Source organism: Polypterus senegalus, chromosome 3 (assembly GCF_016835505.1).
Source record: "Polypterus senegalus isolate Bchr_013 chromosome 3, ASM1683550v1, whole genome shotgun sequence".
Classification (NCBI taxonomy): domain Eukaryota; kingdom Metazoa; phylum Chordata; class Cladistia; order Polypteriformes; family Polypteridae; genus Polypterus; species Polypterus senegalus.
In genome coordinates, this window is record NC_053156.1 from 246,399,916 (window position 1) to 246,420,985 (window position 21,070).

Sequence of the window (21,070 nt, forward strand, 5' to 3'; positions counted from 1 at the left end):
AGCACCCTCTAGCAGTCCTCAAAGACCCCGACAGGGCCGTATTTCCAGTCTCCAACTCCCATGCCACCCAGCAGGTGTTCTGATCAGGTTTAACTCCAAGGGACACCACCTCCTGTCATATGGGGGAATGATCGGCTCCCAGTGATCCCATCCACTTGCTCCTTTCATTATGGCCTCCTGGCCGAGCATGAATCCTTCCTGTATCCCAGCCAGGATTCCTGTCCTTCGTTTCAGGTAATCACAGTTGCTACTATATTCTTAGAGAAGGTGTAAATTAAAAAGAAAAAAAATCCTGATATCTTTTCCAAGCATATCAATGACATATGGGCATGAAAATCATTGTTGATTTTTCTCGGCCACTTAAAATCAGACTGTTTTTTTTTATGTGACAACACATTTACAGTATTTATACTATAGAAATTAGAACTCACAAAGTAAGATAGATAGCTGTTTTACCAGAGGATGCTAAAAATAATGAACCCATCGGGAATACGTAATCTGTTTAAAAAAAAAAAAAAAAATGTTCTCTAAACAAGGCCATCTTGTTTTTATAAATTGTACTTTTGGTACTTTGGTACTTTTGGATACTTTTACTCAAGTACTTTTTTTGACAGGAATACTTCTTCAGTTTAAGTGCAAATATGACAAAAAAATTTTACTTTTACTCAAGTGTCAATTCAGAGTACTTTTTACAGCTCAGCTTTAAAGTACTAATATATGTACAGGAGTTAAAGTGTGGCCTAAAGTATCTACAACCTCTTAGATAAAGAATATATCAAAACAAAAAAGTTTACTGAAGAAGTTCCTTCTTTTTAACTTAAATGCAAGTATTAAGATATAAAGGAACACGAAAATAATGAAAATATGGACATCTTAAGAAAAACTGACCAATAACCTTCATACTAAATGATCAATTCCTGAGCCAAGGTTAACAGCCAGTGTTTCAAACCATCAAATTAAATTGGAATTGCCTCACTCAACAATAAAGCACTTGAACCCTTTACCACATGGAAAAATCTTCCATGTAAGCTATGTTACAGCTAATGATGTCACTTACACTGCAGCCTCATAATGCTTTGACATCAATTTGATTTCTTGCTGGATGTGCCCTTTACAAAGAACTCTAATAATCCCCATATGCTCTTCCAGGCTTCATCATGGAACTTGTCTCTGCTAACAGACATGCTATTAGCCTAAGGTGATGACTCTCTATTGCTTCAGCGTTTGTTAAGTCTATGTAGGGGTATGTTTTATGACTAGGGTAAATTACTGCATTGTATATTATTGTTTATTGTACTTAGAATATTTTATTTACTAGCATATGTCTGGTTACCTCATTTATAGCTTCAACTACATTTTCATTTTGTTTTCCGTTTCCAATGAACCACAATTAACTTGGCAAAGCAAATTTTACTGTATCTATACCACATGGCCTCAAAGCAGATAGGAAAAGTGGCATTATTAAAAATTGATCCCAGGACTGGATATTCTCAGTTGTTTTACATCTTGGTTAACAGTCTTGGACATGTGTTTGCATAGTTTTGTTTGTGTTTTCTCCGTACTCTAAGCGATGAAAAAAAAAATGTGAACAGTTCTTTAAATAAACAATCTGAAATTGTGTTATTAATACCAAAATAATAAAAAAATACCCATTATTCAACTTTTAGATTATTCAATTCTTTTCTGCTCAGAGCAACTTCTATGATAAATGTTGAACTAAAAAAAGAAATCAGCCTCCGGACAATTGTGACCAATTGTGAATTTTCCCACAAGGTTGGACTACCTGGAACAAAAATACCTGTCTTTATAAGCAAGTCAAACAATTCTGAATAATTTCATAAAGACAACTGCAAAGCTGTTTGGGTATTGCCTTCAAATTAAAAAAAAAAAAAAACTTGCAATAGTGGATATTTTTAGATTATTCTTAATAATAATATCAGTCAGTCAGTCATTATCCAACCCGCTATATCCTAACACAGGGTCACGGAGGTCTGCTGGAGCCAATCCCAGCAAGCACAGGGCAAAAGGCAGGAACAAATCCCCGGGCAGGGCACCAGCCCACTGCAGGGCACACACACACCCCCACACACCAAGCACACACAAGGGGCAATTTAGGACTGCCAATGCACAAAACCTGCATGTCTTTGGACTGTGGGAGGAAACCGGAGTACCCAGAGGAAACCCACGCAGACACGGGGAGAACATGCAAACTCCATGCAGGGAGGACCCGAGAAGCAAACCCAGATCTCTTTACAGCGAGGGAGCAGCACTACCACAGTGCTACCGTGTCGGCCAATAATAATATCATCAGTTTTAAAAATAAACCTTGTTAATAATGACTCATTAACTCATTGTCTATACTTGGATCTGGCACACCATCACAGCATCATTGAGTGTGAAACAAGAACCCACTCTGAACTGAGAACCAGTTCTTTGTATGAAACACTTACTGACACTTCACCTCCAATTAACTTAAAACCAATTCTTCTGGGACGTGGAAAGGAAACTCCCATTCAGACATAAGGAGAACATGCAATCTCCACACAGAGGGTGATCAGGCCAGGATTCTAATATTTACCTTTGAGTTCTTAAGGAGGAAAGTGAGTACATATACAAACCTTGACACATCCATCCATCCATTACCCAACCTGCTATATCCCATCTACAGAGTCACGGGGGTCTGCTGTAGCCAATCCCAGTCAACACAGGGTGCAAGGCAGGAAACAAACCCCGGGCAGTGCGCCAGCCCACCGCAGGGCCCCATGACACATGTTTTTATTAAGTCACTAGGGAAATTCTGAAGGACTGGGAAATTGCAAATATTATCCCGTTATATAAAAAGGGTGACCAGGCAGATCCAAGCAACTATAGGCCAATATGCTTAAGGTGTATAACAGGATTGAGCAGCACATGGCAAGAACAGGTGTTTTTCTAAACAGTCAGCATTGGTTCAGAAGAGGAAGGTGTCATGTTTTACTAACAAGCTGAAATTCTATTAGGAAGCAACAAAAGGGTACAATCAAGGTGGAGCTTATTATATTATTTATATGGACTTTCAGAAAGCAATTGATAAGGTGCCACTTGAGAGGTTGGGCATCAAACTAAAAGAAGTGGGAGGTTAGGATGTTGTTTGTAGAGGAGTGCAAAATTGGCTCAGACACAGGAAGCAGAGGATGATGATGTGAGGATCCTTATCAGAATTGGCCGATGTTAATAGTGGTGTTCCACAGTGGTCAGTGTTATTGCTGTTGTTATTTTTAATATATATAAATGAGTAGGATAGGAATATAAGTAACAAGCTGGTTAAGTTTGCAGATGATACAAAGAAAGGTGGATTGGCATATAATATGGAATGTGTTGAATCATTACCCAGGGACTTGGATGGCATACAGGCTTGGGCAGATTTGTGGAAGATGAAGTTTAACATCAGTAAATGCAAAGTATTACATATAGGATGTAAAAATGTTAGGTTTGAATACACAATGAGAGGTCTGAAAATTGGGAATACACCTGATGAGAAGGATTTAGGTGTAGTAGTGGACTCTACGCTATCAACTTTCAGACAGTGTTCAGAAGCAAGTAAGAAGGCTAACATAATTTTAGGTTATATAGCATGATGTGTAGAATACAAGTCCATGGAGGTTATGCTCAAGCTTTATAATGCACTGGTGAGGCTTCACCTGGGGAACTGTGTACAGATGCTACAAAAAGGACATAGCAGCGCTAGATAAGTTCCAGAGATGAACAACTAGGCTCATTCCAGGGCTGTATACAATGAATTATGAAGAAAGATTAAAAGAGCTGAGCCTTTTCAGCTTAAGCAAAAGAAGATGAAGAGTTGACATGATTGAAATGTTTAAAATTATGAAGGGGATTAGTACAGTGGATTGAGACTGTTATTTTAAAATGGGTTCATCAAGAACAAAGGGGACACAGTTAGAAACTTACGGGTAAATTTTGCAAAAAAAAAAAAAAAACAGGAAGAAATTTTTCTTTACATTGAGAGCCAAAAGTACTAAGTTACCATGTAGCATGGTAGACAGTAAGATTTTAGTGATTTTCAAAACTAGACTTGACGTGTTTTTAGAAGAATTAAATGGATAGGACTTGTGAGCTTTGTTGAGCTGAATGGCCTGTTCTGGTCTAGATTGTTCTGATGTTCTAACCATGTCTTTCAGTGCTGTGACACAGCAATGCTAACCATTCCACCATTTTTATATCCATGTCATAAATCTCCAGCTAGTAAATTAAAAGTGCTTTACAGTTAGAAGTATTTATAGGCCTTCATCTGGAGTATTTGACAACATTAAAATTAATAATCTATATTTCTCTATCCTAAACAGTCTTCCAAGTCCAAAGTATGTCTATTTTTTCCCCTGCTGTGTCAAAGGATTATTATCAGTTTTGTGACAAGTTCATGCATGCATTGAGCTAATAATATAATCTGCTGATAAGTTATTAAACACAAAACAATTATTTAAGAAAAACAAATCATAGGAAGCCCATCAATCAACTGTGAAAGAAATATAAAAAATACATTTAGCTTTAATTAATTCCTTCTTCAGGACTGAAAGCAAGTAACGTCTTGTGGTACATAGGGGGCGCTCTCGCTCCCTTGAACCCCTGTCCATGACTCCAAACACCAGGTAAAAGTCCTCAAATTGACTTTATTAATCTTCCACAGTGCACAAAGCACCCCCTCCTCCACAATACTCATAAACAAATCACTAACTACAATAATAAACAATCCTCCACTCCCAGACGCGTTGCCATACTTCCACCCAGCTCAGCTCGCCCTCTGGGAGCTCCCACAGTCCTTTTATATCTCCTGACCCGGAAGTGTTCCTAATCCCCAGTCCATGTGACTCTCAATCACTTCCGGGTCAGGTACAAGTTCTTTTCTTCACCCCGGAAGCACGTCATTCCTCTTGTCCACGTGTGCTTCCGGGGCGTAGGGAAAATATCCATTATTCCTCCCTGCAGCGTCCCCTAGTGGCCCCCATGGCATCCAGCAGGACTGCGCATAAAAACTACATTGTCCATGATGCCCTGCTGGTCTTCTGGGGACCTCCATGCTGCAAGGAGGGCTCCACCTGGCGGCATAGGGGTATTGGCCGGGATAAACAGTCGACCATCCACCAGTCTTCTTCAGCACCAGAGAGAGTAAAATGCAATACCTATCATCTAGCAGATGCACTGACACAGCTAAGGTATGACAAACTCGCATAATTAGCATATGACCACTGCAAATTATCATGTAAATAATTTAATCTAAACCAACAATTGCCCTTCATTCCATCAAAAAAACATAATATTCCAAAATGTACCTATTACACCTTCTAATAAAACATAACAGAATAATATTCCAAAATACACTTATTGTGAATATTACTTTGCCAGCTGCAAATAAGAGACACAATATATAGTACATGCACATAAATAAAAGCATAAAATAGACAAATGTAACAGAAAGATCTAAACCAATGTCAAAAATACAATATTCAAATTACTTACAATAATGCAAAATTACATTATTTTCAAGACTTTAAACTAACATATCACGGTACAAAATAAGAAATAAAGATCCAAGCAATTAGACTAAGAGACGGATAAAATATCTTTTACCAGACACAGTACACTCTTAACAAAAAAATAAAACTTTGCCCTGATAAAGGAGAAGAAATCCTGCCTTTTTATTTCTTTATTTATTTATTTTGTTTTTACTTTCACAGACACCCTCCTCTTGTTTCACATGAAATGTAGATACAAGATTTTCTTAATAGTGTTCAGCACCACACTAGTTTACTAAAAAAATCAGTGAGTAGCATATAAACCCCTCAGCAGGCCTCTCACATTATTCAGTAACTGTAGGAAGCAATTAACTCAACGTTCTCTTTTCAAATTCTATTAGGTTGGCCTTCAACTACATATTTTAGATTGAAACAATTAAGACATGACAATACCACATTTTCTAAAGTATATTTTTTGACTTGCAGTGAGCAGAATGATTTAGAGTACAGAGTACCAGAAAAACACTACATTTTGAAACAAACAAGAATACTTTTGATAAAACAAGGAAGCAACTATTCCAAGGCAAAGAGAGCATCTTTTGTTTTGTAAGTGGAAGCTGAATGTTTTGTCACATTTGTTTAATCAAGACTCACCAGTCAGTTTATTAAATATTCCAGGTGTTATACCAGTTCCATATAGCCACTTAATTGGAAGCTACAGTATATTTAACTGATTTGTTTCACTGTAATGTTGCTCATGAGCTAAATAAGAAAGTTACAAACATAATTTGGAAACACCTGAGTATTTTGCTCATGCTCATTACTTTGTTTTTAAACGCAATTTCATTGAAAAAACAGGTTTTTAGTGCTTAATACACGAAGTAGAAACTTTATTAGATACATCTAAGTAATAGTGTGATGGTTCTCCATTTGACCTTCAAATTTTTAAATAGAATTAAAGGCACAGCACAAAACCCAGACTTCATTGGGCAGCATAGTTTAGCTTTTGAAAAAAAATATCCACACTATCACATCATTTAAAGACACAGACTCTGGGTTTCTGTCTTCACCTTTCATCTACACTACCCCAGTGTTTTCAACTCCTGAAAACAGAGACTTATGAAAATGCTCTCCAGAGCTGTACACTTCTGAAAATGTTGGTTTGACATTGCAAGGTGGACAGATGAAACTGTCGACTTTTTAAAACGCCGATTCTAACTGCACTCTGATTTTTTTGTTCTTATTACATACTCCTTCCTTGATTGTTTGACCACTGCATGCAGGCACTGAAGACATACTTTACCAGTCATAAGAGTTTTGCGATAAATCCCATAGCTGGATACATTACCTTACATTTAAGGATTTACATGCATGCCTAGTGTATGTGAATGTATGTCATACATTTTGGTTCTTTTAGCATAGACAGAGATACTTTTGTTAAAATTTTTAAAATGCTAGTGTGGACTGAGAGGGATTTTAATTAAAAGCACCATTTTTAAATGAAAGTTAGTAGTTTTATTGTGCTAAGTTGTGCCAGCGTCTGTCATTCTTATATGAAAAGTATATATAATGTAGTGGTGCATACTATACAAGATATGCTGTGCTAGGCTACAACACTTCCCTATGCAACTGCATTCTGGGCTTTCCAACAGACAGACCCCAGACAGTCCAAGTCAGAAACACCACCTTTATTAAGCGATGCATTTGCAAAGCCTACAGCATTGTGATTGACTGCTCCCCTCATCCCCATCCCCCCCAAACGGTCTTTGTCCCACTTCTCTCTGGCAGTAGAACCAGTTCTAGCATATTCTGAAACAGTTTCTACTACTTGGTTCTACAAACTCTGAACTCTGTACTGCCCCCAGCCCTCAGATTCACTCCTAGAAACTTATTTATATGTAGTACATGTGTTACACTTGTTACTACTGTTTTTTTTTTTTTTACTTACAGTGGTTATTATTTATGTATTACTATCCTTTTCAAACTGTTACTCTCTATTCACTCATCCATTATTGATTTATCAACTTACAGTATTGTATAGCTTTTTACCTGTCTTGCATTTGTCTTGTGTTTATGTATATTTTCTTTAGTTTGTCTTTATATAATTTTTCTTCATGTTCATAAAGATGTTTTGGAAGGCAGTACTAGAGTCTAGTTAGGTTTGCATATATTTGTTCAATGGAACTGGGAGGCATAGCTCTTTGGATTATATAGTATTTTCATTGTCAGTCTTTTTAATTTTTTTCTATATAGTCCACAGTGTACTCATTTTCAAAGATGATGTATCCTATGTACAATATATGCTTATTTGTTTCTTTTTCATTTCTTATTTTTTTAAATTTTGCACAATATAAGATATTTTGAATGTAAATTAATGACATCATCATTCTTTTAAAGAACGGCTTCATTTGCCAGGAAATGATGACAATTATTTTAATTTACTTCTCTGCCCAGGTGTTCAGGTTGATTTGCATATGTACTACTGATTATGTTATTTGCTCAGGATTATCTTGTAGTATTTGTACTGTTGTAGTTTATTGTGGTTTATTGTTACTTTAATTCGAAGTTTTGTGTTTCCTATATTTATTTTTAGCGTTTTATGCTGATATGATTTTGTATCCAGAACTTCATATTTGATATTTTTCTGCTTTTTCCCTGTTGTTCATTCTGAAATTCTGTTAAGAATTTTGAGCCTGGGAAAGGTGCTAAATAAATAACATTTAGTATTATTACTTTAATTGATTAAAGAACTCCTTATGAAAAAAATATTTTAAAAAATCACAGCAGAAGTACCCATTGTTATCCTTTAAAACTGGGCCAAAAGAAGCACCTAATCTGGATTCAGTCTGAAAAGTATTTGTACATAGATTATACCATAACCGTGAATTTTTAATTATACTGTATTATAGTATACACTTTTTACCATACTGATCACCCTCTAATATACAGTCACAGTTATGAGTGAAATTTTTACTTGCATGTGATAATCCAAATACCCACCCACAAGACTGCCGGATGGCTGTTCTTTGGATTGTGATCCTTTCACTGTAAACCATCTTGCTATTCCTTATGTAATTACGGTTGGTTAACTACCATCCATTGATTAATTCTTTAGTCAGGCCCGTTTTCTTAAACACAAAATTGATTCAAAGGTAACTGCCTACCAATATTAAAGGGTATCATTTGCATATATGATGCTGTCACTTACGTAGTATTTGTATGCAGTACTTCTAAAAGGAAGGGTATACCTAATAAAGTGGTTTCACTGTGGCTATTGTTAAATGCTATACATTAAAAAATAAATATCAAATTACTTGTCAAGTTTATAGCTCTCTCACGGAAACAAAAACAAGCTTTTGTCTCCCTTTTCTGGTGTACATTTAGCTATAGCCATTTTTACTACTAACATGAACAAAGAAAACTGAGTGAGGGACGGCTGAAAAGCACTACAAAGCAGGTATTTAAATAAAGACAAAACCCTGTTCTATATTGTGAAACATTAAGCTGCCCTATAGCAGATATACAAGCAATAGGCTTAATTAAAATTAAAGTATATAGTCAAATTACTCAAAGAAATATTTCTGATTTCAATTGTTTCAGAAAGCACTGGCAAATTACAAATTATCCCACTTTACTTGCAAGTAAAAAAATTCTGATGTTTCTACATATTTGCTGCAGTATTTTATCTATACTGTTGAAGGTTTTATTATTTTTAAATTAAAAAAAGATTTAAAATGATTATAATAATATTACAGAGCTGAGCATTTTCTCATTCATAACAACCGAAAAATGACTGTCCACGTATTATATTAACTAGTAAAAACATATGTGACAAGTCAATAAAACTCAAAGTATACTGATAATGAAACGATAAGTTATATGTCAAAATGTACAAATTAAATGCATTTCTTTCTTGACTGGCTAACTAGCTGAATACATTCTACATTTTTAGCATATGTACATGCTGCCTGAAAGGAATAGTGCAATTATGAATTATTTTATACAAAGAAGTATTTTAAACTTGTGCATTCATGCATTTACCAATAAAAAATACAATTGTCAGCTGCTTAAATAGCAGAAGGTAATTTAAGATTGATTTCATTCTCCTACTAGCGTATCACAATGGTGCAGTGCTTAATGCCAATGGCAATGTTGGGGAGTTTTACCCCAGGCACACAGTCCCCCCACTTCCCTAAGACTTCCGTGTTAAGTTCACTGCCAATTCTAAATTAGCCTAGACTGACTGAGTGTTGATGAAGGAGTTCTGCACTAGATGTACACTCTAATGTAAATCCCCATCCAGGACTCGGACCCCTCTCCCCAAACTTCAATTGCATTACATTAGTTTGAGAATATTATGCTATGCTACACCATATTGGATCTCAATATTGATTTACAACAACTAATTTGCAATAATTCTGCAGAAACCCAGAAAGGATGAAGTACCGTTATTGCTGTTCCAGATTTTAAAAAAAGCATGACACTTAAAACATGTACTATATTTAAACCAAGCAGATTTTTTTAATATAGAGTAAATTGATTTCTTTGTGAATTTTAAATGTACAGTATACAGTCAGTCAAACACCAGGAAATCCATGAATTACAGTATGTCTTTTTTCAGCAATTATTAAAAAAGTTATATTTTAATGACAAGATGACATTAATCCAAAAGCTCAAATTTTCCCCAATAAATATTGTGAGTTTATAAATTAAATACATTTCATTCTTTTTGAAAATGGTACTCAACTAAAACAAGTAGGTTGGTATTCTTAACAAAAATTGCCTGGTAAACATACATGTGTTCAGCTTAATCTGGACTTCTAAGAGTATTGTTCTGAGTATTTAACTACCTGTCTAATCACACATTCAAGAAGTGAAAAATGTATTCTACCACTATTAGAAAATTCATTTCACTCATAATTGAAGTCCATAACTGAGGACCCATCTTACTTGACTGCAGTCCCCAAATGGAACATTTTACTTTGGTAATAGGTATCATCTATCTCCATTCAAAGTGAATGTATATGATTAGGAGTGATAATTCTATTACACATCTGAGAAATACATAATTGACACTCTTTTAAACATAAGACTATTTCAACTATTTCATATTCATGTTACTGTAGATGTCAGAAAAAGGCAATAGTAGTAGTAGTAGTATCAAACATTTTACATTTAGAATGCCAGATTTATAGAATTAAACTACAGCTTAGATGTTTACAGTGCCTGAGGAATCCTGGTAAATAATTCACACTCTACCTTAGCATATCAAAGATCAAGCTGGCATATGGAAACAAGAAATCAGCAGTCAAGTACACTATAACAGTGTACTCTGTTATAGATTTCCACAAAGGCAGAATATTAGCTACACTTTAAATGCATGCTGCTTTTGCTCATTTCTCCAATTTCTGTAACTTTATATGATACCTTTCTGACAAAATGTTAAAAGAAATGAACATAATGTCTTTCTAATGATTTTCAGCTTAACAAAGATAAAGAATAAAGAGATCTCATGGACCTTACTTCAACTCCTTATAAATAAATAAATAAATGAATAAATAAATAAATAAATATAGTGGAAGCTGGCCCGGACACAGACAGACGGACATCGTAATCTCACCCAACACACTTTTATTTACAATATTTACAAGTTAATATAGTCACGTGCACTCCCCAGTGCCCCCAGCACCGATCCACCAATGTCCAGGCCACACAGTCTCTGTGCCTCTCTCTCCTGGCCGCCTCTAGTCCTCCCTCCAGCTCCATCCTCTTCCACCCGACTTATGCCAATGACTGGAGGGAGGTGGCCCCTTAAATGGGAACCCGGATGGGCTCCAGCTGCTTACCGGCATTCGTTTATAGCCACACCCCAGTGTGGCGGAAGTGCCTGCTGCGCACCCGGAAGCAGACCGGGTGTCCCCTGTCGTCTTCCCCCCAGCACTTCCTGGTGTGGCAGAAGTGCTGGGCTCCCGGGATATTTAGGCACTGGGGCGCCACCTGGCGGTGGCCACGGGTCCCTACAGGGCTGGGCTTCCAAGCCCTTCACCCGAGGCCCCCAACATAACCAGGGCGGACACCCCTCGCGGTCTGGAGGAGGCACAAGTCCTCCACCGGTCCTCTTGGGTGTCCCGGCCGGGCTCCAGCCCCGGCTGGGTACCACACAGGATATTCCGGCACCGGGGCGCCGTCTGGCGGTGGCCACGGGTCCCTACAGGGCTGGGCTTCCAAGCCCTTTACCCGAGGCCCCCAACATAACCAGGACGGACGCCCCCCCTCCCGGTCTGGAGGAGGCACATATATATATGCTTGTAGTTCAAAGTTTACATTTGACTGTTATATTTATTAATAGTTCATGTTAAGTTCAAGTCATAACCAATTACCAAGAATGTTTACTATTCTATAGTGATCACATTTTGGAGAAAGACAAAATTTTGCAATTCAGGTCCAGATAAAAATAATGTCTTATTTAAGATAATAATTAACTAGACAGTTACCAGAAACAAGCTTTATTCTGAGGTGTGTTACTGAAATTAATAAAAACACAGACAAGAAACAAAAGAAAGAATATGGTTTCTTTATTCTTTATTTTTGCTATTTGGTACATGTACACTGTATTAATCCTTGAGGGGGAAATTGTCTTTTTGGATTACCTTTTTATGAAGAACCATCAGAAATATTTAATTTTACCTTTACAAAATTAATATATACTGGTATTTAAATAAAGTGGTTAGCTCCAGCTGTCCCAAACCTTCAATGTCCTAGGTTCAAATTCTGGCCCAAATCCTGAATACAGAGTTGACATGTTTGCCACATCTGTACTTTCCCAACATCCTTGAATTATGCAGGTTAAGTTGATTCATCACTCTAAAATGATCATGTTTGAGTTATTGTGGGGGTGAGAGTTCATGTACTCTACATTTGCTCCTCAAACTTCTGGATTACTGACGTGAGAAATACAGGATCAGAGAATAAATTATCAAAGTAATAGTTAAGAAATAATCCAAGAATATTTACAGACAATAGTTGACCCATTTGAACAAACAAAATGTTTACTTGACTAATATCTGCATTACCTCAATAATGCATAAATGATCTTGGTAGACAGAAAAATGTGGTGTGACAACATCAGAATAGTTTTTCTGCTGGTTCCCACATTCATTGTATAAAGACACAGGCTATGCACTTGCTGCCCATCCCACTCTGCTGCACTGAAAAATGTTGCTGGGCACAGATTAGACAATCAGAAAAGTAAAAATTACTATTAAACTCAGGTCTACTTTACACCTCAAAATACAAATCACTAGGGATGTTCAATACTAATCACCGATATAATGTTACCAGATCAGCAGAGTCTGATACCAATTGCATTGTTTTTTTTTCCTTTATCTCTTTTAAAACTTTTTAAACTAAGTTCCTGCATAACCAGGTGCAGATAATACTTTGATTCTTTATTAAAGTGTTAGCTTTGCTACTTTTATCATTAAACTACAGACCCCAGGTGTTACCTGTTCAATTCTTATTAACAAAATTAAATTCTGTAGGCTCATTGTTCAGTGACCATAAAAATACTAAAAAAAATACATTTTTCTTAAAATGCATACTTTTATTAACTAATAATCTATGTAGAGAATATAAATACACATGCACTTATAAGTCTGAATCATTTTTAATCATTAATCGCACCGCAACTTTTTTGCTGTTAAAATATACATTTACTATAAGAGTGAAAGGGAAGGCCTACAGGACGGTAGTGAGACCAGCTATGTTATATGGGTTGGAGATGGTGGCACTGACCAGAAAGCAGGAGACAGAGCTGGAGGTAGCAGAGTTAAAGATGCTAAGATTTGCACTGGGTGTGATGAGGATGGATAGGATTAGAAATGAGTACATTAGAGGGTCAGCTCATGTTGGACGGTTGGGAGACAAAGTCAGAGAGGGGAGATTGCACTGCTTTGGACATGTACAGAGGAGAGATGCTGAGTATATTGGGAGAAGAATGTTAAGGATAGAGCTGCCAGGGAAGAGGAAAAGAGGAAGGCCTAAGAGGAGGTTTATGGATTTAGTGAGAGAGGACATGCAGGTAATGGGTGAAACAGAACAAGATGCAGAGGACAGAAAGATACTGAAGAAGATGATCCGCTGTGGCAACCCCTAATGGGAGCAGCCAAAAGAACCAGAAGATTTATGCAGGCTTTTTTTGTTTTTTTCTCCCAAATGTATCAGCTACACATTCTTAATTCCATCCATCCATCCATTTTCTAACCCGCTGAATCCGAATACAGGGTCACGGGGGTCTGCTGGAGCCAATCCCAGCCAACACAGGGCACAAGGCAGGAACCAATCCTGGGCAGGGTGCCAACCCACCGCAGGACACACACAAACACACCCACACACCAAGCACACACTAGGGCCAATTTCAGAATTGCCAATCCACCTAACCTGCATGTCTTTGGATAGTGGGAGGAAACCGGAGCGCCCGGAGGAAACCCACGCAGACACGGGAGAACATGCAAACTCCACGCAGGGAGGACCCGGGAAGCGAACCTGGGTCTCCTAACTGCGAGGCAGCAGCGCTACCACTGCGCCACCGTGCCGCCCATTCTTAATTCTTGAGGTGCAATTATAAATATCAGTAACATTTTTAAATATGTAGTACTTGATTCTTACAAAAACCAATACTGGACAACATATACAGTATAAATCATGAACACAGTACAAACCTTCAAAAAAGCCACAAATCTTTAAAACATTGGTAAGATGTTTATCAAGAAGATAGAAGTCTAACATGCTTAACAAGTTTACAAGTAAAATAGACACATTTTACTTTTAAGTTAACAAGCCTATTGTTTACTAAGCAGTGACTTCAAATACTTCTTTACCTCTTCATTTTCTAATTGAAAATGTTCTTAGTATGGCAGCTCACAAGCTCACTCACCACTCAAACTTAAGACAAGCAGTATTTGTTTTAATTAAAAGGACAACATAAAAGGTCTGAATTCATTAAAGTAGATTTCTCTGCAGTTTGTCTAATTGCATAGGATAACTCTGATTCCTTTTTCGCATGTTGACTACTTCATTTTATTTAATGTAAAGGCTAATACTCCTGTCTTCTCTCTGCCTCTGGTAAAGTTTTCTTTACTGCACTGTTTACAGGAAGTTTGCTGCACAAAAAAAAAATGCACTAGGCTCAACTACTGTAATACTTTACAACTAAACTACAAATAAATTACCACAAAGTTTAGAAAAGCACATGTTGAAAAAAATGTATTTTTTGTGATCAGCTATTTTATCAATTGCTGATCAAGTCTTTTGTAGTGAAAAATCAGCTGATGCCAATCGATCAGAGCATCACTAATAAGTTTAAACTAATTATATATATAATAATTAATGAACCACGGTTTCCTATATGAAAGAGAAACTGCACAAATAAGCTACAGTACTAACAAATTTCAATCTTTGTTATCCATACTGTGATCCGAGTATTAACTGACCTTTGTATCTTAATGCTACTATTATATCTATAAACATACGTAAATGTTAAGGTTTGTCCATCTGTCACAGGATTGCTCATGAACTAATGTGGCTAGAACCTCGATCTTGGTCTTGTTTGAAACTTTATGACCCGATATTTTCTGAGTTCAAAACAATGTAGGTGGCCCATAAAGTATAACAAAATGACCTGTAGTCGTGCATCAACAGCAAAATGATTGAAAATTCAAGTGAAAGTAGTGTCATCTGCTGATTGTCAAAACATAGCAGAAGGTGATTAAATGATAAATAACCAATAAAATAATTAGGAAAGACAATGAAGCACATAAACAAGCAAGATATAATCATGAACATAGTATGATATGGTCTGAAAATTCAAAACATATCAGGTTGAGGGGACAAAGTGGCCACTTTATTGGTTGCTAGAAAAGCTTACTGTAATAAAAGCACATCCACCCAAGACATTTTACATACAACTGATTATGAATGCTGAACAGGTAATTATCGTGTTTTCTGATCATTAAACATCAAACTTTATTAAATGCAAATATAATACAATACAAAATATATATTTTTACGAATATATACCATACTTTATTATGTGTACCTGAAATCAAATCAACTACCATAAAGATGACAGCTTTATTAAAAAAATGTAAGTGAAAACAATAGAAACAGCACAATAAAGTGACCTGTTTTGGTCTGTTTTTCCAGTATTGGCCACCTTCATTTACTACTGATATTAAAACCATATTTTGACAGCAGGACACAAAACGCACATTAAAGGTTTGCATTCAATAAAGAAATGTTCTTCTAAACAGGTCTTCCGCAAAAGAGGTGGGCTTAAATGTTGCAACCATAGCACAAATCCCAAAAATTGGTCTGATTTGTTATTCTAAACAGATTCAGATTGTACCTTCTGTGCAAAGTACCTGAATCACTGGGATTCGTGTTTCCTCTGGATGTTGTTCACAAAGAAAAGAATCAAGTTATGTTTGGTTTAATCAATTTGCCACTAGCAAGTAAAAATGTCAAATTATATATTAATTTTCAGTTCTAGCTAAGTCCATTACAAACTACAATTGAATTCATAGCCCACTCTATCAGTGGCAGCTCCAAGTTAACACAAGTTGGGCAACACTACTTCCTGAGAAGTATTTAATCACTTCACTCCACAAGGAGGCAAACAAACTCTTAAACAGTTGATCAGGATGGCTAGTCAAACAAACAGTGTGTGGCTAGTGGGATGAAACCAAGGCACCAGAAAAAAAAACATTGCAACTGTCACAAATAGAGCAAATAAAATTGTCCATAAAAGATGGCCCAAAGTGGATTTAAAGCAATAATAGTGCAGCAAAACAACACCATTAATTCGGACCCAATTCATGGCCTAAAACAGAAGCATTTTAATATGTCAATCTGCAAAAAAATCATTGATTCTGTTAATGCAACACAAATTCAGACAAATTACTAAAAGGAAGCAAAACAATTTCAGTGCTGGGCAAACAGCTGAACAATTAAGATTTATAAACATTTATTGAGTTCTCCTATCTTCAATATGCAAGTTACTTGAAGTAGATGACCTTTGTGCCAACTAATTTCCTTTATAGAAGATATATTTTAATAAATAGCTTACTTTGGTGTAACTTAATTGAGTTATACCAGTACAGTATTTCAAAATGAGAAATGGCTAAATCCTTAAGAAAAAAATTCAACAAAAAACTAAATATTATTTATTAAACTAAAAACACAAAAATTATGGACTGACACAGTAGGAAAGCAGCCTGAACAATTACGCCAAACAGATGTTTGAATTTGCCACTAATATATTAAAGAATATTTAGGCCTCTTTAACTGATGGATAGGAGCAACTCACAAAATCAAAATGATATTTTAATGTCCACCTTGAAAATGTATCTTTCTTTGTTAACAGAAATAAGAATGGAAATTTTTACGTGACATTCTGATTAAAAGTACTCAATGGTGACTTTTTTATGTGAGTTGTCAGTTTTTGCCATGAGCTACTCCTTCAGAGCTCCAGGGGGCCTGGTGTGTTCATTGTCTCTGTTTCTGTATCTGTCTCTAGGTGGAGTTCTCCTGAAAGTTGCCTCTAAGTGCTAATCTCTTCCTGCAATCTGAAGATTTGTTGTTAATTTTGATTGTAGGTGTATACATATGTCCTGTAATTGACTAACTTTCTTATCATTATTTTTTCCAATCTTATGTCTAATTTTATGAAGAAATGCTAGCTTCCAGCAAGCTTGTATTGTATAAAGTACAATCAGATTTTTTTTTTATATTTTTATTGGGGAAGTTTAACATCATGCCCTAAAAAATATACAATTTTTTAAAATAAATTTTACTCATTTAAAAGATTTTACTTCAATGAACTGATTAAACATCAGTAAGATCTGTTATACCATATTGTATTCAAATCTGTTCAGATTCAGGAAACAGATCACCTTTAACCCATTATTCCATTTTGTAAAACTTGTTAATTCTAATATTTAAGTTCTCGGCCACAGCCTACTTCAGCAGCAACTATCTGGAGGCAGGAATTGCCTCAAGACATGGCACCAGGCAAATGACAGACAAACACTCATGCCAACACCCACTTTAATTTGGACAAAGTTGTCAGTTATCTAACACATGCATCTTTGAGGTTTGAACAAAAAAACTGGAGCACCAGAAGAAAATCATATGCAGACAAGGAGAGTAAATTCAGAATTCACACCTAACATTTTTTTGTTTTGTTTTATTTTGTCAGAGCCATGCAATTAGATATTCTGGTTAGCAGAAAATGTCAACTGATTCTTGCTCAAACATCTCAAAAAAAAGGGCTTCCAATACCATAATCACCATCACTGGAACTATTTTTTATTCTGACCCTCCAACACATGTGCATAAAATAAAACGATGGCCTAACAATTTACAGAAGCACATTGCTAAGAAAAAATGGGGACAACTCAATCGACACTGGTGATCGGTTTCTGTTCCAGCTAACACCAATGACATAATAAGATGCTATACTGTACATCCATGTCTTTACAATGTACAAACATTCCACATTTGTTACATCATCTACTTTAATCTTTTGTTAATTATCGAAGTGTCCACTTTAACAACATTAAGAAGACTTCCTTTGTGTAGAGACATTTTTCGCAGTGTTTTGTTCAGAATTTCACTTTATTTGGCAGCATATATCCTCCATTACAAAGTATGTTTCAATATTTAACTGGGAGACACAGTATGTTACTCCACTGTTCTGTAACATGTAAAAATTACAAAAACTTTGATTTTAGCAGCAGATTCTCTAGTGAAGATTAAATATACTGTGGTCTCTAAAACTGGTACGCTATCAGAGATCTTCTAAACCTGAAATGCACCCGATGGTTCGCCAAGTATATTTTAAAGTTCCTTGTGGAATTCTGACTTGATTGCTCACACGAGTCCACATGTACTTCCTGTAATCAAGGTTTTAATAATGACCAAAACAAATCACTGTTTTTGTGACGGATAACAAAAAGATAGTTTATGATAATTAAAGGCAAGTACTCTTCGAGCTTGTTGACGGTTATCGTGCAGTTAGTTATCTTAACAACATCCAAACAAGATCTTGAAGACAGCCATTAAGCTCCCAAAATGGGTCTGCTGAAGACTTCAATCCCTCTACCCAGGGCTGCTACTTATGAATTCACTATTTATGTGTCCTTTACTTAAAAACTCTGGAATCGGGATGGAATTAAAAAAACCCTACATTACTGATTCAGCACCTCTGCCGAACCTCCACCTCCACCCCCGCCCACCTTGTGACAGGGCATTTTAACTGAATACACAGTATACACGCGGGACATTATTTCAGGGAAAGCCAAGAAAAAAATGAATGAAAACTGTTCCTGAATTCCCGAGGAAACCGTCCATATTTGAAACAGAGCACACGCGAAAGTAAAGAGCGCATTCCCCTGCCTCCAACGTCAGTGCTACTCAGAAAGGACATAACAATGCAAAGTGCAATGCTTAAGACAGAGAAAAAGAATCCCTAGGCAGCGTCGAAGCATCTGACAGAGGAGAAGCGCTATAGGTTCACTACGTTTAAAATATATGGGAGTTCGTCGTTTTTCTTGCATCGTCAATATCGCTTATTGTCATTTTAACGCCAAATCACGAGATACAAAAATGGTAAATAAATAAATAATTAAATACAAAACCTGCAAAAGGAAAAGAAGTGCTGTACCTGGTCAATCGGGATATTGGTGATGTCGCTAAGTGGCTGCAGTAGCGTTGAGCCTGTGCTCGTTTTAGCTGAAGCCATGATTCCAACTGCCCTGCTTTTGCGCTCCCTTTTTCCTCAACTGACAAGCGGATCCAGCAACTACCCACCCGCTTTTTACTGCTCCAAGCCGTCTATCAGGCTGCAGCACCGCCGCCCGCCGCTTTCAGTCACAACAGGCAGCTTCACTCCGCGAAGGCGGGTTCTAGCCGCGACCCACGCAAGGCGAGGCGCGTCATTATTGGTTGTTAGTCACAAAGATTGCTATTACATTGAACCAACGAGTGCGTAACAGGCGGGGATAGGCAAATCTAAGAGTATTATTATCTAACCCCAGAAAAGTAATTGCCAAGACTGCCTGTCTGAAGAGGGACCAAAGCATGATTTGTTGTCTTGTAACGTATGCGTCTCGGTTACTTAGTTTGAGAGGGGTATCAAAGTTATCACGTACACTGAAAGTTTCGTGTTGAAATAATAACATCTTAACCAGTTTGATCCATTACCGAATGCATAAATTGCTTCCAAAGCATGTCGACTTTAAAGAAACAACGTATTTAAATCATTCACTCCCACTCACTCTTGAGTTACTTAAGATATGAGTGACGCCTCTCGCCCTGGCTGCCCCCTCCCCTTTATTTGGGCTCTCAGCGTGGATGCAAATCCCGCTGCCGTGCGGTCACGTGGCTGACAGTGGTTCCGGTTCCGATCGCGCTCCTCTCTGTCATCAAACAAAGCCCGCGCGCGTCTTCGTCATCATGGCTCAGTGCATCGTGCGAGGCTGCATAAACAAAAGCACTAATAAAAACGTGTCTTCCAGTCGACCTCGCAAGCGGTTTTTTAGCTTTCCGAGTGACCCGGGTCGTGTGAAGATATGGTTGGCCGCTCTGAGGGAACCTTATCGGGTGCCTTCCGACCATCATCGTATCTGTGAGGACCATTTTCTTAAAACTCACATTACGCGCTATGGGATCACGAAAGATGCCATCCCCATTACGCCTTATTTGGACGAACCGCCAGCGGGTGACTCGGTTGAGCCCATCGAGCTATCGGAAGAGGACGGTGAAGGTGAAGATTATGTCGAAGAGGAGGAGGACGACGAAGACGACGACGATGATGAAGAAGAAACGGTACGAAATTGCTACTTTATTAAAGTAGAACTCTGTCTTTAAGGGAGTTTCAACTTCGGTTGTAAAATCAGTAGACACAGCTTATGCTTCCTACGTTTATAATGTTATTCACACAGCAAGCAGTGTCGGTCGGGTTGCCTAAATATGGTTTCGCTAAAAATTATTTGTCAGGTCTCACGCGTTATAACGTTGACATCACAGCGGCACAGCTGTTTTGCTTGCTGTAAACTCAGGTAGTCCAAAATCCTCGCTTGATCTTTCAGTTCATGTTGTCCCGCGAAGCGTCGGCGTGTGTTCTCCGATGGACGGTCATCCCATTCTTTCTTGTGTGATGACGATTGGATCGGAAATAGTCTAGGTTTCTTGTGACCCTGTTCTGGCTAATCGGGTGGTAAAAAATGAATGGGAAACAGTATTCGCTAGGGCACGATATGGGCACAGTGGCAAAGAGAAAGATTGACAGCAGAATACACAGTAAAAACATAATCTATAATGCTACCTTCTGTATTACCGAGATGCATAAAATCACCTGCATGCCTTACTGTTGGTCCCAATACTGGCTACTTGTGCATTGATAGTGACGGTTTGGAGGTGGTGAAGACATACAAGGTCTTCAATGTGCATCGGAACGAGAGGCTTGAGTGGAGTACCAGCACTGGTTGTGTACAAGAAGA

The 21,070-nt window shown here is 37.3% G+C and overlaps 2 protein-coding genes across 2 annotated transcripts in view; one reads left to right on the forward strand and one right to left on the reverse strand.

Annotated features, from left to right (window-relative positions):
- Positions 1-19,452, reverse strand: part of LOC120526031 (lysophospholipid acyltransferase 2-like) — a 282,728-nt gene extending 263,276 nt beyond the window's left edge. The window contains exon 1 of the mRNA XM_039748870.1: positions 19,234-19,452. Within this exon, the coding sequence (XP_039604804.1) occupies positions 19,234-19,311 (78 nt within the window). The 5' untranslated portion in view covers positions 19,312-19,452. The remainder of the gene's footprint in view (positions 1-19,233) is intronic.
- A 278-nt stretch (positions 19,453-19,730) lies between these two features.
- Positions 19,731-21,070, forward strand: part of e2f6 (E2F transcription factor 6) — a 39,912-nt gene continuing 38,572 nt past the window's right edge. Inside the window, exon 1 of the mRNA XM_039748871.1 lies at positions 19,731-20,396. Within this exon, the coding sequence (XP_039604805.1) occupies positions 19,923-20,396 (474 nt within the window). The 5' untranslated portion in view covers positions 19,731-19,922. The remainder of the gene's footprint in view (positions 20,397-21,070) is intronic.